The 25591-nt window shown below is 39.2% G+C and overlaps 2 protein-coding genes across 6 annotated transcripts in view; both read left to right on the forward strand.

The window, feature by feature from the left end:
- LOC127443871 (huntingtin-like) overlaps positions 1–12874 on the forward strand; it is a 78842-nt gene extending 65968 nt beyond the window's left edge. For 2 of the 3 annotated variants that reach the window (XM_051702865.1, XM_051702868.1), the window contains 6 exons: positions 576–690; positions 3193–3424; positions 3811–3916; positions 5145–5307; positions 8237–8397; positions 9939–12874. In XM_051702865.1, the coding sequence (XP_051558825.1) occupies positions 576–690; positions 3193–3424; positions 3811–3916; positions 5145–5307; positions 8237–8397; positions 9939–10152 (991 nt within the window). In that variant the 3' untranslated portion in view covers positions 10153–12874. The remainder of the gene's footprint in view (positions 1–575; positions 691–3192; positions 3425–3810; positions 3917–5144; positions 5308–8236; positions 8398–9938) is intronic. The other variant, XM_051702866.1, reaches the window with a different exon arrangement.
- Positions 12875–14093: 1219 nt separating this feature from the next.
- The window catches only part of LOC127443876 (regulator of G-protein signaling 12-like), a 59215-nt gene continuing 47717 nt past the window's right edge, over positions 14094–25591 (forward strand). For 2 of the 3 annotated variants that reach the window (XM_051702878.1, XM_051702880.1), the window contains exons 1-2: positions 14094–14187; positions 17901–20007. In XM_051702878.1, the coding sequence (XP_051558838.1) occupies positions 18058–20007 (1950 nt within the window). In that variant the 5' untranslated portion in view covers positions 14094–14187; positions 17901–18057. Of the gene's footprint in view, positions 14188–15510; positions 15594–17900; positions 20008–25591 lie in introns of all 3 variants that reach the window. The other variant, XM_051702879.1, reaches the window with a different exon arrangement.

The raw sequence follows: 25591 nt of genomic DNA on the forward strand, positions 1-25591 counted from the left end.
TTTTTTTCAGAACAACTTACATTACACGTATTACAAGGACAGTCATGGCACTGAACCTGAGGTTAAGTGCCATGCTCAAACAAAATGTGAATGACCTATGGGCTCACTCCTTGCAGGGATTGTACTGACTAGCCCTGAGCTTTAACCACATAGGAACACCAACCTTAGTGGCAATGGCAGTCCAATCATTAGTGTCACACTAACTCTTAGAGGTTAACGGTTAGCATCCTGCATTGGATGAAAGACTTCACACTGATACCATCTCTCTTAAGAGGTTATCCCCCATGCAGTCAAAGCTAATGCCAAAGCCTCTATGGCATGCTGAGAGACTCAATAATAGGTTCATACTGGCAATCACAACACAAGCCCACACACTTCATGGTCATCAGCTCCTCATTAGCTGTAATGTATGGTGTCTTACTGAGATCTGAGATCTCTCATTAAAGATGAAGGCTAGAATTAGCACCTGATAGCCTCACTAAAAATAGATGAGTGTGTTTAGGCCTAAAACTCTCTCTCTACCTCTGTGCGTGCGTGCGTGTGTGTGTGTGTGTGTTCGTGTGTGTGTCTTTTAGCTGTGTGAACCTACACAACCAGCAGCATGTGTTGGTGATGTGCGCCGTAGCGTTCTACATGATGGAGAACTACCCACTGGATGTAGGATCAGAGTTCAATGCTGGGGTCATTCAGGTGAGAAGAGGCCACTGATCATCATTATAAGAGTCAGTGAGTGCGTTTACATGCACGCCAATTTGCTGATACGAAAACAGTGTTTACATGACATTTGAATGCATCGGATTATTCCCTTCTTTTAACTTCAAAACATAAACAGACATATTATGCACAACACTTGCGCACATTGGATAAACTGGTAAGAATGTCGTCAAAGGTGTTTACACGCAGAGCGAAATCATTGTAATGGGGAAAAAATGTCAAACGGTTTTATTCTTAAACAGTTTATGACCTTACCCCAATAAAGGAAAGCTATATAAGCCATTTACATTACCTTCTACATGCATGTAAACACATTCCTTGACTGACCTGATTTGGGGCTGGCCGATATATGGAAAATTCACAATACATTTGCAATGATTTTTGCTGCAGATATAAAATTAAACTTCATTGTGAATATTGCTGGTTTAAATGCGCTTTTCTTTTAGTTATAGTCATTCAATGAATCTTAGTCTCGCAACGTGCGTGTTTAAGACAGATATTTTAATAGTGTCTCTGATTTAAACTTAAATACTGTTAGTAAATAATGGTGTAAAACTTTAGCTTTATTCATTTCCATTCTGTTTCGATAAGTTCAGACGTTCATTTTCAATGAATCATTTTGAAACTGATTCAGATTTTTTTGCATCATCACTCAAAAATGTTCACAGAAAAATAAAAATAAAATATATATTGTATTTATACAGTGTCAAGTAAAAGTATGTGAAATCTTTGGAATTAGCTGGTTTTCTGCATGAATTGGTCATAAAATGTGATCTCATCTTCAAAGTCACAAATGTAACAATGTGCTTAAGCTAACGACACACAATTATATTTCAGGTCTCTATTAAACACATCCCATTAAACATTCACAGTGCTTTGGAAAAAGTAAGTGAACCCTTGTATTTAATAACAGGTCGATCCTCCTTTGGGAGCAATAATCTCAACCAAGTGTTTCTGGTAGCTGCGGATTAGACCTGCACAATGTTCAGAAGGAATTTTGGACCATTCTTCCTTACAGAACTGTTTCAGCTCAGCCATATTCTTAGGAAGTCTGGTGTGCTCTCTTGAGGTCATTCCACAGCATCTCTATTGGGTTAAGGTCTGGGCTCTGACTGAGCCGCTCCAAAAGTATTTTCTCATTTTGAAGCCATTCTGTAGTGCATTTACTTTGACGTTTAGGGTCATTGTCCTGCTGCAACACTCAACTTCTACTGAGCTTCAGCTGGTGCATAGCCACCCTACATTATCCTGTAGGATATCTTGATAAACTTGGGAATTAATTTTTCCCTTGATGATGGCAAGCAGTCCAAGCCCCGACGCAGCAAAGCAGCCTTGAATCATGATGCTCCTTCCACCGTACTTCACCGTTGGGATGATGTTTTCATGTTGGCATACAGTGCCCTTTTTACGCTATACATAGTGCTGCGTGTTCTTCCCAAACAATTCAACCTTAGTTTCCGGGCAGCAATGTTTTTGTTGGAAAACAGCGGCTTTCTTCATGGTTTATTGCCATGGACGCCATTCCTGTTTAATGTTTTCCGTATAATAGACTCATGAACAGAGATGTTAACCAGTTCCAATGATTCCTTCAAGTCTTAGCTGTCACTCTAGTGTTCTTTTTTACCTAATTGAGCATTCTGCAGTGTGCCCTTTGAGACATCTTGGCTGGATGGCCACTTCTAGGAAGAGTAGCCACAGTAATAAATTGTCTCCATTTATAGACAATTTGTCTAACTGTGGACAGATGAATATCTAAGCTCTTTGAGATATCTTTATAACCCTTTCCAGCTTTATGCAAAGCAACAATTCTTCAGTGTAGGTCTTCTGAGTTCTCTTTTTTGTGAGGCATGTTCCATGTCAGAAGATGCTTTTTGTGAATAGCATACTCAATGTTTGAGTGCTTTTTATAAGTCAAAGTAGCTGTAACCCACATTTCCAATCTTGTTTCATTAATTGGATGCCAGGTTTGCCAGCTCCTGAATCTAATTAGCTTTTGTTGACGTCATTAGCCTAGGGGTTCACATACTTTTTACAGCCTACACTGTGAATGTTTGAATGATGTATTCAATATGTACAAGAACAAAACAATAATACGTGAGATTAGTTAAAACAGATTGCGTTTGTTCATTATTGTAACTTAGATGAAGATCAAACCAGATAAGACAAATTTATACATAAATGCAGGTAATTCCATAGGGTTCACATACTTTATCTTGCCACTGTATATTACCGTTTATTGTTATATTGATGCATATAAATTAAAATGATTAAATATGATTTACCATCTTTATAGTGAAAAACATGCCTTGATTAGTTTTACACTAGATTTTATTGTATTTCACTTCTTGCATTTTGAATATTGTGATGTATATCACAATACTGATAAATTTTTAAAGCTATACCACCAAGCCATAATATGATCCCAGACCCCAACTGATTCATTTCTCCCTTCACAATATTTCTTCTCTACCTTTCCAGCTGTGCTGTGTGATGCTGTCAGCTAGCGAGGAGGCCACCCCATCCGTCATTTACCACTGTGTACTTCGCGGTCTGGAGCGATTGCTTCTGTCCGAGCAGTTGTCACGCATGGATGCAGAAACGCTAGTCAAGCTGAGCGTGGACCGGGTGAACATGCCCAGTCCACACCGTGCCATGGCTGCCCTGGGTCTCATGCTCACCTGCATGTACACAGGTGTGGCTGCAGAGGAAGGCAGGACACATTTCAGCTTCATCTTTAATACTGACCCACCCTACTAACACCCTAGACCACAGTCCCGTCTTAGATGCTCACCCTACTAATATAACTCATAAAAGTAGAGTCCTCAGTATGACTGCAGAACCAAGTGTATGAGTTCTTAAGAAGCTCTCTTTATTCGGGAGATTGTTGAAATATCATATTCCTTTACAGTCCTTACCATGTATAGTCTGATTTATGTGATTAACTTAAAGGAAACAAACATAAAAAGCTAAAAAAAGAAGGATGGCTTCCATAGTGTGTATTTTTCTTGTTTAAAACCTCCAAAGCTTTTTTTATCTGAATAGATCTATTATGGAACTTTTCCTCTGACTGGTGGCTGTTGTAATGTCACTCTACAGGGAAAGAGAAGGGAAGTCCTGGCCTCCCCACTGATGCAGATACTGCGGCTCCTGACAGCGAATCAGTCATCGTTGCCATGGAGCGTGTATCCGTTCTCTTTGACAGGTATTGTAGATGGCTGTCTTTTTGAAGAAACTTGATGCAAAATAATTTTTCAGTGCCGCCCCCAGACATTATATCTATATCTAGAGTTCCCCTCAATTTTAATTTTACTCCAGTTGAACTAAAATATACACTGATGAGCAAAAACATTATGACCTCCTGCCTAAAATACTGTTGATCCTCCGCGTGCCGCCAAAACATCGCCGACCCGCCGAGGCATGGAATCTACAAGACCCCTAAAGTTGTCCTGTGGTAACTGGCACAAAGACATTAGCAGCAGATACTTCAAGTCCCGTAAGGAACCGCCGTGGATCAGACTTGTTGGTCCAGCACATACGACAGATGCTCAGTCAGATTGAGATCTGGGGAATTTGGAGGCCAGGGCAACACCTTGAACTCATCATCATGTTCCTCAAACATTCCTGGACAATGTGTGCAGTTTGGCAGGGCGAATTATCCTGCTGAAAGAGGTCACTGCCATCAGGGGAATACCATTGCCATGAAGGGGTGTACCTGGGCTGCAGCGACGTTTAGGTAGGTGGTCAAATTGATTTCTACATGAATGGCCGGACCCAGTGTTTCCCAGCAGAACATTGCTCAGAGCATCACACTCCCTCCACCGGCTTGTTGTCTTCCCACAGTGCATCCTGGTGCCATCTCTTCCCCAGGTAAACGGCGCACACGTACACACAGCCCCATATGCAGCACGGTGCGATGCACTGTGTGTTGTGGCACATTCTTCCTGTAACCATCATTAAAATTAAACATGTGCCACAGTAGACATTCTGTCGGTTCGGACCAGACGGGGTAGCCTTCGTTGCCCTTGCGCTTCGATGAGCCTTGGGTGCCCAACACCCTGTCGCCAGTTTGTGGTTTGTCCCTCGTCGGACAACTGTCGATAGGTACTCACCACTGCTGACCCGGAGCCTTGCCGTTTCCGAGATTCTCTGACCCAGTCATCTGACCATAACAATTTGGCCCTTGTCAAAGTCGCTCAAGTCTTTACTCTTGCCCATTTCTCCTGCATTCAACACGTTGACTATGAGAACTGATTGTTCGCTTACAATCTAATCTACCCAGAGCTTGACATGTGGCCTTGTTAGGAGATGATCAATGTCATCCGCGTCACCTGTGAGTTGTCATAATGTTTTGGCTCATCTGTGTATTTGTGGGTTTATGATGCTATTCTAGTGATTCATCTCTGGAAATTTCAATGCTATTTCTGCTTCAGGATTCGTAAAGGCTTTCCGAGTGAGGCACGTGTGGTATCCCGGATCCTTCCTCAGTTCCTGGATGACTTTTTCCCTCTGCAGGACGTCATGAACAAAGTCATCGGAGAGTTCCTGTCCAATCAGCAGCCTTATCCACAATTCATGGCTACGGTGGTCTACAAGGTAAGAATTGTTTTCTGTTCGATGCAGTTTTTGGAATTTTGTGTTGATATCATATACATGGTTTTAGATTCTCAGTAAACTGAGAGATGAACTACAGTATGATATTTAAGGGATAATCTACAGTCAGCCAGTCTTTATCTCAAAAGTAAACCCTGACAAGGTAGTCAGGTCTTGAATCACTATGATTGTGTTTGTTTTGCGATAATGACCCGCTGACTTTAGATTATCGCACTTATTACACTGCTACTTAACAAATAATTAAAGCTGCACTATGTAAGATGTTTAGGTTAAAAATGAACAAATTGCCATTTTTGATTAAGTACATAAACACTCAGTGTTCAAAAACAATGTCCTTACCTTTGATTCATTTTGGTAAGCCTATAAAAATCATTTGTATTTTGAGCTGTCGGGTCGGATTTGGTGCGAAATCGCTGGCTTATGTCGTTCCTCTTTGCGTCATGACGCCATGTCCGTAAACACAGGAAAGAAGAACCATCTGTCACGTGTTCCGTCTGAAGACGCTGTTCAGTTCAGTCAGTCACACAATTTAGGATGGCATCACTGCAGTCTGGATGGATGTTTATCTGTTATCCGTTTGGCGAAGTTGTTTACCTGCTATAATGCTTGGAATTGGATACAGTATGTTATCTGGTAGCATTGTCATTGCTTGTTTTATGTTTTTAGTTTACAGTGTCATTAGGCCTACGGTTTCACTTGCTTTATCAACTGCCATGTTCATTTTTTCATTTTAGTCAGTTTTAGTCTTTTTGACGAATGTCCTTTAAAAATAGTCAATATTTCGTCATGTCATATTCATTAATTTTTCTGATAAATGATATAACGTTTTAGTCAACGAAAGTAATATATTTTACTTGACATGCAAAATGGATAAAAAGTGTCAAACTGTAACAGACCAAACATTTATCAAATATTTAGAAAAAAAAAATTATATATATTTTCTAATGTAAACATGTATCAAATATACAGTATTCATGTACATAGGCCTACTGTCCTTGTTGTGAAAAACTTGAGCTCCTGAAATAATCATTTATCCATCTTATTCCTGGGGGTCTTATTGGGGAATCGGATGTGGGATAAACTTCTGCCAGAAATCGTTTTGTAGCATTCGCTAATGTAGGCAGCAGTCATTTAGACCCTGTTTACAGCTGCTATTAGGATGTGATTCGGATGATCCGATGACAAGTGATCAGTACTATATACAGGTGTAAATGGGGTGCAAAACCTTTTGTGATCGACTCACAAAAAACGCATACGGAGGTAGTCAAAATTGCGTTTGAAACGCTGTAAACACTGTCCGGGATGCAGCGAAACGGCACTCCTTATCTGTCAGTCAACAGCTGTGCTAAATCAAGAGTTTAAACTGTTCATGACTCTGGTGACACATGGCTTTAAAGGGAAATAACTGTAGTCTTCTGATGTCCTATTTCGTAGCTGCCAGTTACTGAAGTGCGGCCATATCTAATATCTTCTTTTTATAGATTATCAAGATGTTTCGTCTTTTGTTTATATCTTGCACTGTTAGTATCTTACAGTAGAATACAGTAGTCAACAGTATGCTTTCATAAAATAATGTAATTATCGTCATATGCGCTTTTTTCGTCTCGTTATCATTGATTGAAGTGTTTTTTTTTTTTTTTTTACCTTTTCTCCCCAGTTTGGAATTCCCAATGCACTCTAAGTCCTCGTGGTGGCGTAGTGATTCGCCTCAATCCGGGTGGCGGAGGACGAATCTCAGTTGCTTCCGTGTCTGAGACCGTCAATCCGCGCATCTTATCACGTGGCTTGTTGAGCGCGTTACCGCGGAGACTTAGCATGTGTGGAGGCCCATGCTATTCTCCGCAGCATCCACGCTCAACTCCCCACGCGCCCCACCGAGATCGAGTACCACACATTATAGCGACCACGAGGAGGTTACCCCATGTGACTCTACCCTCCCTAGCAACCGGGACAATTTGGTTGCTTAGGAGACCTGGCTGGAGTCACTCAGCATGCCCTGGATTCGAACTCGCGACTCTAGGGGTGGTAGTCAGCGTCAATACTCGCTGAGCTACCCAGGCCCCGACGAAAGGTTTTTTTTTATTTTCGTCAGTGATTTCATTGATGAGATTAATAATGTAAAAAATAATGAAGTCTTACGTTGAACTCGAATCAACAGTACATGAGTTTCACCTCTTAAATTGATAAGTATAATACAATACAAACACTAATATTCGATAAAACACTTGAATAATCATATTAAAATATACTTGTAACTGGTTGTGATTCAGGAGAGTCCCCTGTTCTCTATGTAAAAGTGCTTTGAGTGTAGTGTCAGAAAAGTGTACAATTCATTCATTCAAAATATGTAAATAAGAATGTTGTTTATCTTCATCAAAGCAAGTAATATTTCATTTTGAAATGTTTAATCGTATTACATAATATCAACATGAAAATAGCACGTTATGACACTGTCAGTCATGATCACACACAGGCGATGTCCAGGTAACCTCAAATCATGAGATTCATCCGCCCGAGCAGTAGTGTCAAAACACGATGGAAGTAATGCATTCTTCCGCAAATTGCTTGCCATTTTAAATTTCAACACAGATGTCACTAGAAAGCACAAAGTTACTTAGTGCAGCTTTAAATGGACATAAAATAATGATTTGAGTTGAAGTAATGTGAGAAGAAACAGACAGCAGTGTCACCAGAAATGGCTGAATCCAATCTCCGTTTTGTGTCAGGGTGCTGTTGTTTATATTGCGTAAATGGCCGCCTGACTGTTTATTATCCACTTATTACATGACCACTTGCCAAATAAATAAATAAAAGGACATGAAATATTGATTAGAGTTCAGTTATTCATATGTCTTGAGTCATTGTATAATCTGATGATATGTAATTTAAGGGCGTGTATTTCTTGCTACAGGTATTTCAAACACTTCATACGACTGGCCAGTCCTCCATGGTCCGTGATTGGGTGCTACTCTCTCTTTCGAACTTCACACAGAGAACACCTGTCGCCATGGCAATGTGGAGCCTGTCCTGTTTCTTTGTCAGTGCCTCGACCAGCCAGTGGATCTCTGCCCTGTATCCTTAAACACCTTTGTATACCCATACATGTGTGCCCTCTTATTTCCATCAATATCATGGATAACCATTGATATTATTTCACACCTTTATAGAGCGCAACAGTGCCCGCCCACTTTTTCAGCCATCTGGGTTCCGGAAGTATTTTCGCCCATTCATTTCTTCCGTAGACTTTTTATAAAACCCTTCATAAAAGAGTTGTAAGCCATGAACTAAACCAACCAGTTCCGAGGTGAATCACAACAGCACAAACTTTGTTTTGAGGCAAAAAATTCTTTGAAAATCAGACATAAAGACAAAGTTTCAAGACCGTGTACTTACCGTCTTTCATGAGGGCACAAACTACAATCCCATGAGGCATTACTAATGATGTCATTGAATAAAAACCGATGTGAATATATAAAACTATTGATTTTAGGTTGTTGATTATAAGTATAGAAACAATTTAGTTTATTGCAAAATATTTCTGTATGTACAAATATATATGTAGCTTAAGTGTGTAGAGACACTGACTCGATTACGTCATTCACAGTGTGTCATGGGAGTGGGCAGTCGCTCCGAGGCATGTTTCGTGGGTTTTGTTGGCCGTGGTTCTCAGATTGGTAGATCTTTCTCTGCTGTACCATGGATAATATAGTTGTTTACATTGAATTCTGCTATCAAACACAATTTTTAAACAATGAATTTGAAATAGCGCAGACGGATGGCTTCAACGGAAGCATATACCATCGATGAACAACCTCGTAGCTCACGGTAGTTCAGTCTTTAAAGGTTTGTGAGTTATCGTTGAAAATCAATTCATCAATGGGATAAATTAATGGGATTTTTACTTCCGGAACCAGACTGTTACGCTCTGTTTTGACAATACTGATACAGTGATCTTAAAGGAATATTCCGGGTTCAATACAAGTTAAGCTTGATCGACAGTATTTGTGTCATAATATTGATTTCCACAAAAATGTATTTCGACTTGCCCCTCCTTTTCTTTAAAATGGCAAAGATCTGGGTTACACCGAGTCACTTACAATGGAAGTGAATGAGGCCAATCCATGAACATTAAAATAATCACTATTTCAAAAGTATAGACACAAGATGTAAACAATATGCATGTTTACATGATTTTAGTGTGATACAATTGCTTACTAACCATTTCTGTGTAAAGTTGTATCCAATTTTACAACTTCGTTGCCATGACGACGTAACGCCTTAAACCCTAAAACGACCATAAAAATCTAAAATAATGCATGTTTAAATAAAAGAATTAATGTAAGTGCTTTTATAAAATTATACGCTTCACATTTCTGCCTTTTAAACCCTCCAAAAATTGGCCCCATTCACTTCCATTGTTAGTGCCCGACTGTAACCTTGATTTTTGAGACAACATTATTTATTGTGGTAATTAACATTATGCCACAAATGCTGTCGATTGAGCTTAACTTGTATTGAACCCAAAAGATTCCTTTTAATAGCATACTTCGTTTCGTGCATTTTTCCTCTTCCTCTTCTTCCTTGTTCTCCTTAACTCCTCCCTTCCTCTATAGCCTGCCTCATGTCATTAGTCGTATGGGGAAGTCAGACACAGTGGACATAAGCCTCTTTTGTCTGGTTGCTATGGATTTCTACCGACACCAAATCGATGAAGAGTTAGACCGCAGGGCCTTCCAGTCTGTCTTTGAGATGGTGGCTTCTCCTGGTAGCCCATATTACCAACTACTCTGCTGTTTGCAGAGCATTCACCAAGACACATCACTATAAAACAGACCATAACAAGATTAGTGACAGACCACATTACATTAGGATCTACATTGCAATTAGTCATCAATGAATGGTAACATAATGTGGCCCATACTAGAGCAGAAGACATTATTGGATATATTGAGCTGAATCTGTTAATATGATACCATCTGTGTTATGCAAGAGGACATTTCCCCAAATAGTTCATAGTTATTAGAGACAGTGGGGACCAAAGCACTTTCACTGAAGTATGTGGCCACAAAAATCACATTGCACCCAAACACCTAAAGTCTTTATTTAAAAAAAAAAAAAGTATGTCTACTACCACCAGACAGCCAGAATATGTGACTTTAACCTCTTGGCACTAAGAAAAGTTTTTATGAAGGCAGGCTTTTTTCTCCATAATCTGTTTGTATAAATTCATTTGGAATCTACGAATGTTACTGAAGATTTCCTGTCATGCAGTCTAAACAGTCTAAGCAAAGATCATCAGTAGAACATTGATATTCTTCTACAGAGAATTTTCAAATAGAGTTTCATAAACAAACCGACTGGAGAACATGTTGCGAATGTTGATACAAAAACTACAGAGTCAAATCGTCCGTTATTAAAACACTTCAGCATCTCAAAGATCACATTTGTGTTTACAGACCATATGGAATTTGCCCACGTTCAGCTACTTCAGGTTACTACAAATGCAGATATACAAGCTGGCTACAGTCAGTACATCCAGTTATTTTATACAATACCTGTTTCTACCCTGTTCTCCACCATTCACACCTAAATTATCTGAAACAAAGTTTATTATTCCTCTTACAATTTAGTTGTTTATATATTTTTTTTTTTTTTTTGTTTTTTTTTTTTTTTTTTTAAGTTGATGCATTTTTTTTTTTTTTTTAAAACACAAAACCGTTGTGAGCCGTTTTATATGGAATATGGCTATTTTATTTGAAATAGCTATAGCAGTTAGCGGAGAGGTTTTTAGATTACACGGTTTCTGCTTCCGAACATGACAGCTCAAATCTTCATGACATGATATGTACCTTGCAACACATTTATCTTTGATTATTAAGCTCAGGACGTAAGATATGATTATTGGTCTAGTTTAATGACTGGAAGTATGCATTTTATTCTAAAGTGTTTACATCCTGTACAATTTGTGTAAAAGTAATGATATTTGTGATGAAATTAATAAACTGTGGTGCATGACAACACCCGTTAATGGACATGAGATGGCATAAAGTGAAAGGCCATTAGCAAACAAAAGTGCGCAGTAACCCAGCCTTTCTTTTCACCTTTATGAGACTTGGGGGAGAGAAAAAAACAAATAAACAATCATTTAATTGTTGTCTCGGGTGGCATAGGAGCCTTCACTGTAAATAGAATCCTTAGTTGACAAGCTGAAGATATCTTTGTATATTAACTTGAAGCATGCTGTAGTCTGTTTTCAATATTAAATATTTATGTGATGTCACAGTAACAGATGAAATGGGATGACTGTTGTGATTGTTAGTGGGATGACAGTCTACATGGACACTGTTTAACTATAACTACCAATGACTGACAAATTTGGCAAATTGACAACTCACAGCATGCTTTTTAGTTGCTACCGTGCACACAATTAGCTGGTCACGTTTGATAGTATACAGACTATTAGATGTTTGTTCATTCTGAAGCGATAAGATGTTTGCTTTGTCTTAGTAAAGCAGAATATGTACATAGCACTTGATATTTTCACTGCTCAGTGAAAAACCTTTTCTTCTCTGAAATGTATTGGCACGTTCACCTTGCTTCAATATTGCCCCATGCCTACAACATTTCTCGCAAGTAACATATTGACAGATTATAACGCCATTCAAAATGATGGATTTACGTAGTAAGATTGTTTGGTTGTTGGGCTGCCTCAGTGGACAAATAGGACAGTAGTGTTGAGGTCAGATGCAGCTAGAATAACTTGAATGCCTTTAACAAAGACCACTGGTGTGGTTGGACCAAACATGAAAATACTACAGAATTGTAACATTTAATTTGTGCACCTAAAACTGACCATTTCAGACATATCTGACAGTAAATACCTTCCATCCTTTTTAGTGTTTATGTGTCTAAGAAGGGGAGGGGATAACTCTGACTGGTTTCATGCATCTCAAGTGAAGATGTTTTTTTTAAGCTACTCGCTTTGCATTATATTGCTCATTCCCAGCAAATTCGAGAAGGAAATACAGTAGCTGCAGGTAGAGCTCCAAAAAGGGGCGGGAGCTCCAAACCGCCAGCAAAGATATAGGGAGCCCCTAACCTTGAGTGGAAGTGAAGCCCCCTTTTAGAGGAACATAGCCCTCTTTGGGAGATTCCTCCCCCATTTGGAGATCTCCGGCCCACATCTAGACCTACTTGGCAAATTCAGGAAATGTTCGTGGCCCTGTTTATCTCCATTTTTATCTCCTTACAAAAGTAGTGATCCTTTAGAGCAGATATCAGATAAGCCTATTGTATCTGAGATGGGTGAAACCTAATTGGAGATTAGCGGATAGGAGCAGCATGCCCCAAAAGTATCACAGTATAGGAAGCCATGATGGTCTAGCACCGGAGCCTTTTTTTTATGGAAACCTATTCCCTTTACGTTATTTATTCAGCTCACTTCTGCAGGCTATGGACAGTAAAAGAAGACAAACAATTGATGTATTTATTTTAATGGATTGTTTTAACGTCAAATCATGAGAAGACTATAATATAGAAATAAAAGATTACAAATATTCAGTTTGTCTAATTGTATTTTTTTCTTTTTTTTTTTCTTTTTTTTTTTTGTTATTATTTGCTTTGTGTTTGCTTGAGATTTTAGATGAGTTTATTTTGCTCATCCTCTGAAACTTAGTTTACAATCAGGGCAGATCCAAGGGATATTCCAAGAACTGAGCTGTGTGGATGTATCAGTGATGGGTTCAATACAAGTTAAGCTAAATATATGTTGATTACCATAAAAAACAATTTCGACTTGGTCCTTATAAAAATCAAGGTTACAATGAAGCACTTACAATGGAAGTGAATGGGGCTAATCCATAAATGTTAAAAACTCACTGTTTCAAAAGTATAGCCACAAGACGTAAACAAAATGAATGTTAAAGGGATAGTTCACCCAAAAAATAAAAATTCTCTCATCATTTACTCTCCCTTATGCCAGATGTGTATGACTTTCTTTCTTCTGCAAGAAACAAAGATTTTTAGAAGAATATTTCAGCTCTGTAGGTCCATACAATGCAAGTGAATTGTGACCAGATCGTTGAAGGTCCAAAAAGCAAATAAAGGCAGCATATTACTCCAGTGGTTAAATCCATGTATTCAGAAGTGATATGATAGGTGTGGATGAGAAACAGATCAATATTTAAGTCCTTTTTTTTTTACAATAAATTTCCACTTTCACTTTCACATTCTTTTGTTTTTGGCAATTTGCACTCTTTGTGCATATCGCCACCTACTGGGCAGGGAGGAGAATTTATAGTATATAAAATAAAAAAAAGCACTAAAATATTTATCTGTTTCTCACCCACACCTATCATATCACACCTAGCTTCTGAAGACATGGATTAAACCACTGGAGTCGTGTGGAATACTTTTATGCCACCTTTATGTGCTTTTTGGAGCTTCAAAGTTCTGGCCAACATTCACTTGCATTGTATGGACCAACAGAGCTGAGATGTTTTTCTAAAAATCTTCGTTTGTGTTCAGCAGAAGAAAGTCATACACATCAGGGATGGCATGAGGGTGAGTAAATTCAAAAAAGTGTTTCATGAAATTATAAGTTTCACATGTCTGCCTTTGAAACGCTCCAAAAATTGTCCCTATTAATTTCTATTGTAATTGGAAGAAGTTATTGAAGTATATACTTTCAATATCATGTGGTTAAGGAAAAGCCCTTTACCGATGGTGTCCTTAAAAAATATAGATTCCTCCTCCTGCTGCTGTCCACACACCAGCTGCCCTCTCCTTTTGTTTACTCCTTCTGCAGCACTAAGGTTACCATGCCATTAAACTTCGCATCAGCTGAGGACACATCCATTGCAAGTAAGAACATCAAATAACTTAATCTGTAATTACAATATATAACTAAATATTGTCCGCACACCCCTGCTAGGTAACTTGTTTTATTTCATCACAGGAAAGTTTTGGGAAGTTCTGGCTAATGTAGGTTAGCAATGTAGCCATGGGAATTTCTTATGCTTCTGCGGATAATAAAACCTTTGAGACTTTTTAGGTAAATTATACTGTCACTTAACTATATTTGAATTTATCAGAGGTCTTATTAGCTGTTTTAAATGTGTTGCGTCTGAATATATGATAGTTTGTCTGTCTTGTCAGTAACGGGCTGTTGATGCCGATAATTCAATACCGTTAGATGTTACCACTCACTGGCCAGCTGTTCGCGAAAAACAATGCCGAACTCTCGATCTCTAAAAAATAAATTCTTTATTGGAAAATTAATATGTATTAGGATGTACATACTGGGGTTTTACATTTTGTCGTTTTTGGCTGTTGTAGTTTTGGGCACCTGTAGAATAACTTTTTGTGGTCAGTTGGCGAGTTATAGACAAACTGGGCGTGGGTTGTTCTGGAGATGATTGACAGTTGTGAAAACCAATGAGAGATACGAAATATCTAGAGACAATCCCATTGTCATGGTTACACACGTTGACGCGTGGGCATTCCAACAATGGGGAAGTGAGGGCGGGACAAATCCGCTCAGCAAGAGTGGATGAGTTCACTTCGCATCTTTAACTTTACGGTCCTTCGTTCAATAAGGAAAACAACTGTCGACCTCTAACACTTTTACATTTGTGAAGTCACGTATCCTACCAGTTTTTTGGGCTTCCAACCCGTTTTGAAATGCCAGCACGGAAATAAGTGTTGTCGAACAGTAGCAAACTTTAATGCACTTTTCTAACACGTTGTGGCTTTTTAAAACGTGACAGTCCTTTAAGGACTTGTGTTTTTTTTTTAATTTCATGAACCTTTTTGTTGTATGTATAATCCTTTAAAAATTGTTTTCCTTTTAACTTTTTTCTAGACTTCCGTAAGCTTGACATCACTCATATTAATTATAAAAAGTAGGCCTTATGTATCGTCTTTTTCTGACATGCATTAATTAGGGGCCGTTAACGCCGAACCCGTTTTTGCGTCCGTCTGCGCTTTTTACGTAAACATGCGTTGGACGGACGCGTCACGCAGTTTTTCCAGTGTCTCGCGCTGAAGCGCCGCGTTTTTTAGACGCCGTGTCAAGTACTTCAACTTTTAAAAACGCTTCTCGAGACACCACCGTTTTGTTATATTCGTTGTGCTGTGTGAATCTAGCTTTTTTCTTCTTTTTGTTTTTCTCTCGTTTTTTTCTAGCGCAAGAGCGCGTTCCGTCCTTATGCTATCTGCGCTACTTCTGTTGCCTAGCAACGGCTGCCTTGCCTTTCACCTGCAACAAGGTGAGCTACCTGCTCGAATGTGTGCTGTGGTAGCCAGGTGTGTGAGTGGGTAGGTAAGGAGTACACTGCTAGGCCTACATAAAAGGCTTCCTCAAGGTTCTTCAACACTGAAACTAAAACATGACAAAATAGTAGCAAAAATGTGGTACTGCATTTCTTGATTGTTTTAATGAATCCTTAACTCAAACATGAGAATTCTGTCATCATTTACTCAGCTTTATGTGGTTGCAAACCTGGTGCATGCCTTGAAACAGTCAGTCTACTGTCTATAGTCCCAAGCACACTTAAGGCCATACTTCATACGAAATAGAAAAGAACGGGTGTGACGTAATTTAGAACAAAATCTGGCCAAAAAGAAGGTGTTTTTGTGTTTGTTTCGGTAGTTTGTAACAGTTTGCCTGGGCGAACTTCTAACCGGCTGCTAAACACCTTCTTGATGCCATTGGTCCACGTCATTGGCAGGGGCGGATTATGACTAGCAAGGGCCCCGGGGCCAATTTTCTTTTAGCAAAAAAAAAAAAAACAAGCATGTAACAAAATGTGTGTGAAATGTTTAAGGGGGCATATATATATATATATATATATATATATATATATATATATATATATATATATATTATATATTTTATACATTATAAAATATTTTAACTTAAAAGACTTTACTCTCCATTGTGAGAGCTTCGATGGGCTGAAAGATGTGGGGCTCAAAAATAGTGGTCATTTGGTCATTTTTATTGGAAATTCTGCCTGGAACGACCCTACAGCTTGGCTACAATTATTATTCTCCCATCATAAAAGTGCTGTGAAGGCATAATTTAAGCCAAAATCCCCTAGACTACATTACATTGACAGAATGTTTGAATGAGCTACGAGTTTGAACGTTTGTGATTTCAAACTTAAGCTGTCAAAACATACACACAAGCCCTTTAATCTGCTCCTTTCTTTCTTTCTTTCTTTCTTTCTTTTTTCTTTCTTTCTTACCGTAAGACCTGTATATTATTTAACTTTAAAACTATTTTAGACTTTCAGACCAGGTTTTATAAAACCAGCATTATAGTTTATTTGACAAAATTTGTAATCAGTACTTTTGTCCCACACAAACCACATGTTGCTTGATTTCAATAAATACTAATTTTGAAATATCAGTAACAATTTAAACGCTACTGTTAATTTTACTTCTGCCAAGTTGCCAAGAAATCTGCCAAGATTTCACGTAAAAAAAAAGATGAGTGCATCAAAATATGACGGTAGCTGTTTTTGGAAATTATATTACAAAGTCTTCTACTTCCAGAAGAGCATGGAAACTTTCACCAGGAGACAGTAGACATCTCATACACATTGTGATGATAATGTAGAGGTTTTAGAATGTCATGTATCAAATATGATAAGTGCGGCGTTATAGGGTTAAAGAGTGGCTCAAAAATATAATTAGAAACAGGAAGGCAAAAGGGTCCTATAAGAGGGCTGCGGGCCCTCATAGTCACAGGGCGCTGTTGAGGGGGCCTTGAATAAGCTGTGGGCTGATTCTCTGTATTGTAATTTATGATGATAGTGATACTACTGCAAAATTGGGTATATAAAAGAGTGTTAATGGGTAGAATATAGACAAAAGAATGAAGAAAGGCATACGTCACCTTGGGCAGATGTGTAAATGGTTTTCGCTGCAGAAGGCACTTGAGCGAAGCAACATATAAAGACTAATTAAACAAAAATAAATCACATGATATGTTCTTGGAAAATGTCCCTACGTGAACAATCGTGCAGATGTGGGTAAGTTTGCACCAGCTCGCTAATAACTTGCCATTGTATTCATGTTGACTGATCTTAAATAACTGAATGGGAATTAGTTGTTACCTCAAAGTAGGTGGAGCTCCAGGTCACACCTTCCGATGACGTAGACCAATGGCAGTAAGAAGGTGTTCAGCAGGTGGTAAGAAGTTTTCCTAAAAGTTCGCCTTGGCGAGCTGTTATGAACCACCGAAACTAACTAAAAAGCACCTTCGTTTTGTACAGATTTTGTCCTAAATGATGTCACACACATTTGTTCTTTGATTTTGTTTAACAGCCTTAACATCTCCATTAGAAAAAAAGAAAAAAGTAACATGGGTTTGGAATAACATGTGGCTGAGGAAAGGATGACAGAATTTTAATTTTTTGGTGAACTGTCCCTTGTTTTACTCGACTTCAAATACACATTCCACATTGAGCTCCTGAAATCACCCATTCACCATATTTATGTATAATTTTCTCTTATATTGTTTAAACTGTCAATGCATTAATGAACCTTCCTTTCTCTCCTTGTTGAAGATGTTCTGTGAACATTCAAACATGCAACAGGTTCCTACCTCACACAGGAGCTACACAGTAGAAAGGATGATATCACTCTACTGGTACATTTAGCCCTCCATCTCTGCATTGAAGCCCTTGTCAGAAGTGAGTGAAACCAGGAGAAAAAGGAGGAAAGATGTTTAGACAATCAGAGCCAGGCAGGAGGCGTGGGAATGCCCAGCCGTCTGCACGCATAAGAGGGGTGGAGGTTGCTAGGGGGAGAACAGGCTATGGCTTCACTCTCTCTGGTCAATCTCCCTGTGTGCTGAACTGCATCCTGAAGGGTAGTCCTGCTGATTATGTGGGCCTTCGTTCTGGAGATCAGATCCTAAGTGTGAATGACATCAATGTGTCCAAAGCATCTCATGAGGATGTGGTTAAACTCATTGGCCGCTGCACAGGTGTCCTACACTTGGACATTGCAGAAAGCAATCACAACAACTCACAACTAGATTCATGTTCAAGCGATGAGGAAATGGGGTTCCACAACCACAAGAGCCACTGGTTGAGGCCAAAGATGGATTCAAAAACTCTCGGGATAAACCGTGCAGAACGCGTTGTAGCGGAAATGCAGTCTGGTGGAATCTTTAACATGATCTTTGAAAATTCCAGCCACTCATCCAGCAGCTCAGAGGCAGTGGCTTGTGCGTCTGCCTCTAAAACAAGGCCTCTTTCAGAGCCAGACTTCCCATATGGAAATGCTGGCTCCTGCAAGAGTGACCCCAACTTACTTACCGAAGAGGAGATGGCCAATATGCTCAATGAGGACTCTGTGTTTGTCGATATGTTTGAACAGCAAGATGAATTTGCCCTGTTGCAAACAGCTGATTCTGCAGGGATCCTAAATGTTGGTATGATTGTGGGTTATCTGGGATCTATCGAATTAGCCTCAGCAAGTGTCAGTTTGGAAAGTGACAGCCTGCAGGCAATTCGTGGCTGTATGCGACGTCTTCGTGCAGAGCAAAAAGTGCACTCGTTGGTTCTGCTGAAAGTTATGCATGATTGTGTACAGCTATGCAATGACCGAGGCACTGTTCTAGCCACCTACCCTGCAGAGAAGTTAGCATTCAGTGCTGTATGTCCAGATGACCGCCGCTTCTTTGGTCTTGTCACCATGCAAGCCGAGAATGACCATGGCATTAAAAGACATGGCGAGGATGATCAAAGCTTGCGAACATCTTGTCACGTCTTCATTGTAGACCCAGAACTTTGTCACCATAACATCCACCAAGGTGTGGCCCGACGTTTTGGCTTTGACTGCACTCCGGACCCAGATACTGGTGGCTGCTTGGAGTTCCCACCAACTTCCCAGCCACTACTTCAGTTTGTGTCTGTGCTGTACCGTGACATGGGTGAATCTATTGAGGGCATGCGGGCTCGTGCTTTCCTTGATGGCGACCTGGATGCTCAGCAGAATAACAGCACAAGCAGCAACAGTGACAGTGGTATTAGCAACTTCTTGCCAGAGGAGAAGAGTAACAGAGTCCTCTTGGTTGACCTCGGTGCTAACCCTGGTCGCCACGTGCCCACAGGTTTATGGGAGACCCTGCCAGGACCTCGTAACCAAAGTGTACTAGGAGGTCTGCCACCACCACCCCCCATTCCACATCGTAATGGCTACCGTCCTGACCAGTTCATAGACCACACTCAACCCCATCCGCATTCCCATGGAGACCCACCTCCAATTTCTGGCAGGCATCTAAACTCCTCCTCACGGCTGGATGTGTCAGGCCTGCCTTCTCGCTCTCACTACTCCGCCCATGGCAAGAAGGTGACAGGGGCTTCAGGCCAGCGTTGGCTGCCTGTTCATGTCCTGAGAGACTGGCGTCAGGGACACAGCAGTGATCAGGAGTCTTATGCAGAGTCTACTGACGGATGGTCCAGTGCTAACTGTAGCACCTTGCCACCACCCATGAGTAAGATTCCAGCTGACCGGTACCGTGCTGCAGGTGAGATTACCTCACAGCCTCAACGGCTCCATGCCCAGAAGGATGAGTGGGCTAAGAAACTGTTTGGGGAGAAGAGCCCACGAGAGCACCAGCAACACCAACAGAACGATGGCAGAAGAACTAAAGACGAGAAAAAGGTACAGGGATTTTTCAGCTTCAGAAACCCTTTATGCACATTCTTTCTTTACTACTGTGAACCACTAGAGTAGCTGAAATGCATTCAGAATGACTGTTTCTGATCCTTGGGATTATGAGTAAATTAGTAAGTAATTATTCAAATTTGATACTGGTGCAGTGCATTGGTTCATGAGCCAGAGACTGTATTGTTCAAACCATTTGTCTGGCAAAAATCTTTGTAGACATCAACTGAAGTTCCTTGAATGGATATCACTTTTTCCCTTGTCCTTATTATCATACACAACATGACTTTGTTGTTTTTAATTGGGGTAGGAAGTTTATCCTTTCCACCACTGAGTTTCTGCAAAAAAAAGAAAAAAGAAAAAGAAAATCTAATTTGCAATATTGCAATCTAAAATCTAGAAGATATTTAAAATCTTCTGTTGGTTCTGCAGTTTTGCATTCTCATTTAGTAAAATTACCCAGAGACATTACTGTCAAAAAGAAGATTTCTGTCAATTAGGTGACATGTGTAGCCAGGCTCAAAATACCCTCATTCTAGTTTGCAGCTTTAGAGGCAGCTTCTCACTTGGAGGGAACATGTTAAAACTGACCCTGAGATGAGAAGATTGAGACACAAAGCAGGCTTCGTATCATCCTCACAGTGGAAAATTTTCAGTTCAAATAGATTTGAGCCCCTGCTCTGCTCTGACTGCTGCTTTTGCCCTTTAGCAGCTGACCCCAGATCAGCCATATTTATAGAGTTCCCCCTAAGTGTGGTGGATGTCAAACCATTAAAACAGATCTGATCAGGATACATTCACCTTAAATGCTTTTATGCCACTTTTGGTTAGGTTTAAGGTTAACGATAAGGAGGTACATTTTGTTCATTTAAAACTCGTGACAGCACTAACTCTAAAAACCTAATCTATTTGGGAGAACATTCAACTTGCTTTTAATGCCACACAATGGAGATTTCACTTTGGAACTGCTGCAAAATGTGTAATGAACCACGTAGTTTCATTTTCCAACAATCTTTTCTTTATTTTTATGAGATCATGCTGACAGTTTCATTACTCTGCAGCTTGCCATCATTGGCTGAACTACAACACCATGCCCCCAAAACATATACCCTTACTACAAATTCTCATCTTTTACAACAGACATCCCAAATCAAGTCTAACAAATAATGCCTTTGTACAGTGCTACCATTGTATAAACATGAACCAGACTACATCTACAGTTTTTGTACATGTCCGCTTCTTTAAAAACACCATCAAATTGGTAGAAAATTAGTAAAGCCTAAAGGCCGAAACATACTTCACGCAAGTATGCAAATGCAGACACGAGCTCTTGGCCAGCGCATGGCCAACGCGTTGTCCCATTTACATACATTACATGCGCTCTTGTGTTGCTCTGGCGGTTACAAATCTCAGACCACAAGGGGGCAATAGATTTTTTAGGCGTAACCACAAAACCGGATGTGGTAGATGAGTCAATAGTTGAGGAGTGGGGAGAGACATGGAGAAAAAACAAGTTCATTTGAATGGACTGGGGACAAAAAGTTGTGTATATATTTTTCGAAAAAATTCAACTCAAATTGCTGCTCAAGTCCGCAATGACAGTTGTTGATTGAAAGAAGAAAATCCGCTCTAGCACCCCCTGCAGCAATGCAGAGAATGCAGCGCGTACTTGTGTTGGGAATTGACCGCTGACCAGGGGCGGACTGGGAAGAAAATTTGGCCTGGGATTTTACATAGAAACTGGCCCAAAAGTTGTTGAGTTGGGGGGGGGCTGTCCTTTTCTGCATATCGTTGCCCCTGCCGCATATCGCGGCACCGTTTTGAGGCGCGTTCTGCATAACGCAGTGGCCCATGCGGCCCCATTTCGTGGCCGGCCCACCGGGAAAAGTCCAGGTTCTCCCAATGGCCAGTCTGCGCCTGCCGCTGACAAATTTCACAACGCATCGACACGTGAAATCGAGCTTGCATAAAGGTGCATCTGCGTTCACGTACTTGCGTAGAGTATGTTTGGGCCTTAAAATACCTCGAAAGGAGACAACAATGATGTCCACAGGCCCAAATCAACAACACAGACATGATTGTTTGGATTTCCCAGAATAGCATTGTTGTTATCTGCATCATCTGTGCTATGACAATAGCTCCAGGTCCTACTAAACAAAGTAAATGCATGTCAGGCAACAGGGGTCTCTGGTCATTGCTTTAATAGAGTGCTTGTTTCTTGTTCCATTTGCTTGTTTGTCTTAGCTTATCTGGATTTAAGCTTTTAGTTTTCCTTGAAATTGAAAACTCACACAGGTGGTAGCAGCCATGAATGATGAAGGGGTTGAGGTATCATGGGAGCATCAGCACGAGTTTATAGTGGACAGTCAACCCTAATAAGGGTAATAAATTATGTTAATTAATGATGGAAGTGTTATTGAAGTCAAAACTATCTTCTGTAATTTGAATTAGTTACATAATCTCAAACAATAGAGATCTGTTCCCAGTGATCATTTCATTATTCTACTCTAAACTCTCTCTATTGTGTGAGGTCATGAAAGGGATAGACAAAACATAAAACTTACTCTCTTAATCACCAATAGGCGGCACTGTTCTACAGTATGAGTATCAGTTTACAGATTGACTAGATGTGAAATTTAGGCAGTGTAGACCTTATTCAGAATTGTACCACATTTAATTTTTGACGGGAATGAAAACAAGGCTGTGAGGGATAGACTTACAGTTTCTTCAATGGCATGCACTGTGTAAAGCTCTAGGAAGGTCCTAGATCACATCTAATTTTATCTTGTGTTTTTTTTTGTCAGCTGAAAATGTTTGCTTTTTTTTTTTTTTTTTTTTTACTGTTTCATAAGCTGAACGATCAAAACCAATTTAAACAACAGTACAAACCATTAAAGAGACTTTAAGTCTATCCCTCACAGCCTCGTTTTTATTTCCATTAAAAATGAAATATGGCACTACTCTGAATATGCTACTCATTTATATATCAATAAAGGTTATCATTAGTCATTAAGACTTAGAAACATGATGCACATTTCTGAATTTTATAATGATTATTCAGTTAGTTGTATGGTTTGGAGAAAATGGTCAAGAGAAGCTAAGTTTACTTGTCTGTTTATACCAGAGTTATTATTCAAATGAAATGTCAAGAAGTTATACTTCATTTAAAAGTAATTTAAACAACATTTTCTAATTATTGTATAATTATAAATGCAGTTTTATGACCTCATATCAATTGAGAGTGCGGAATATTTGTAGTTATTAAAGGTATAGTTCACCCAAAAATGAAAATTATCTCATCATTTACTCACCCTCATGCCATCCCAGATGTGTATGACTTTCTTTCTTCTGCTAAACACAAGTGAAGATTTTTAGAAGAATATTTCAGCTCTGTGGGTCCATACAATGCAAGTGAATGGTGGCCGGAACTATGAAGGTCCAAAAAGCACATAAAGGCAGCACAAAAATAATCCATATGACTCCAGTGGTTAAATCCATGTCTTTTGAAGTGATATGATAGGTGTGGGTGAGAAACAGATACATATTTATGTCCTTTTTTACTATAAATGTTCACTTTCACTTCCACATTCTTCTTCTTTGTGCATATTGCCACCTACTGGGCAAAGAGGAGAATTTATAGTAAAAAATAACTTATTAATGTATCTATCTCACCCACACTTATCATATCGTTGCTGAAGATATGGATTTAGCCACTGGAGTCTTATGGATTACTTTTATGGTGTCTTTATATGCTTTTTGGACCTTCAAATTTCTGGCTACCATTCATTTGCATTCTGAGGACCTACAGAGCTGAAATATCCTTCCAAAATTCTTCATTTGTGTTAAGCAGAAGAAATAAAGTCATACACATCTGAGTTGGAATGAGGGTGAGTAAATGAAGTGTGAATGACATCAACGTGTCCAGAGCCTCTCACGAGGATGTTGTCAAACTGATTGGCCACTGTTCAGGTGATCTACATGCTGAAAGCAGTCAAAACAACTTTCAACTAGATTCATGTTCAAGCGACGAGGAAATGGGGTTCCACAACCACAAGAGCTACTGGTTGAGGCCAAAGATGGACTCAAAGACCAGACTTCATTTTTAGGTGAAATATCCCTTTAATTTAACATTTTATTTGTCACACTGAAGGACTATTGATTAAATGAATTGCAAAAAGCTGTGTAATAAATGGTGACCAGTTACAGCACCTAAAATGGAATATATACTTTCCCTTATTTATTATTGTACGTTTTAATTTAAAATCTTGTTGCAGAACAAGAAAAGCATGTGCAGAACAGCAACTGTTAGTGTTGTGTATGTTGAATTCCACTCAAGTCATGTCGAGACTTGAGGAGCGCAGTAGAGAAAAGTTGACATGTCAAAGAACACTTTCATCTGAATCATGACTGTTCCTAGACTGTAGCACTGAACATTTATTTGGAGTTGTGTTCATTATAAAGTATTCAGATGTTTACGCTTTGAGTGTAAATAAAGACTTTCACTGGGTTGTTATCTTCCCTCTCTCTAGGAATGTAAATCCTTAAAGACAGCACACGCTTGAAGCAAAATGCAGCTCAGTGTCATATATTGGACATCTAACACACTGATTTTTTTTTTTTCTTTGTTAATCAGCCAACTTTTTGCCTTTTTTTTTTTTTTTTTGTGTAAAATATCTAAACATCATTAAAACAAGATAAATGTACTTAAAAAAAAAATTGCAGAAGGTTATAAACTAATTTTCAAAGAATCTATATGTTGAATTAAGTTTATTTTTCGTTGCCTGACTGGCAAATACTTTTTGTTTCTTGTTTAAAACATAAATCTAACAAAATACGATTTTGAATTCTTTCTTAAAACAAGAAAGAAGAAAAGTTTGCCAACGGGGTAAGTAAAATACAAATAAAAATCTCTGAAAACTAGTTTTAATATCTTAAGCAATTTTGCTTCTCAAGTAAATGTGTCTTGTTTTAAGAATGTTTAGATATGTTTACTGAAAAAAAAAAAAAAAAAAAGACTGATTTAAAACTACAAAATATAGTTTTGCAGTGTATTATTTGTGCAAGCTGTCTTATAAACGTCACTGAGCAGCTTTGCTTCAAGCATGTGGCATCTTCAAGGATTTACAGTCTTATAGAGAGGGACAGAGTTTTGCACTCAGATGGACAGAAAGAGGGCCTAAGATGGGGATACAACACAGATAAATGGATAGATGATGTTTTTTTAGTGACATGTCTTGGTATGGTTTGTCATCCCCTCCTCTTGGATGAAGTAAACAGGAAAGAAAGTTCCTCAAACATGGCTCCTCCCTGATAAGTCTTAGAGCTCCATGCAGCACACAGTACATCCCTGCTCACCACAGTAATCCATGATATTATCTCAACCCAAAGACACAATTGCACTTAAAGAGGAGAGAGTGAGAAAGTGTACAGTACAGAGTAAAGAAATCAATCGGTTAGATTCTGATGTGAAATGAAGCTTGACTTCCAAAAAGAGGGGGAAAAAAAATATGGAACTTTTAAACCTTTAATTGTCTGTGTTTGACACAATCCGTGTAAATCAGAGTTTTTGACTATCAACTTT

This window comes from Myxocyprinus asiaticus, chromosome 7 (genome assembly GCF_019703515.2).
Source record: "Myxocyprinus asiaticus isolate MX2 ecotype Aquarium Trade chromosome 7, UBuf_Myxa_2, whole genome shotgun sequence".
In the NCBI taxonomy this organism is placed as follows: Eukaryota; Metazoa; Chordata; class Actinopteri; order Cypriniformes; family Catostomidae; genus Myxocyprinus; species Myxocyprinus asiaticus.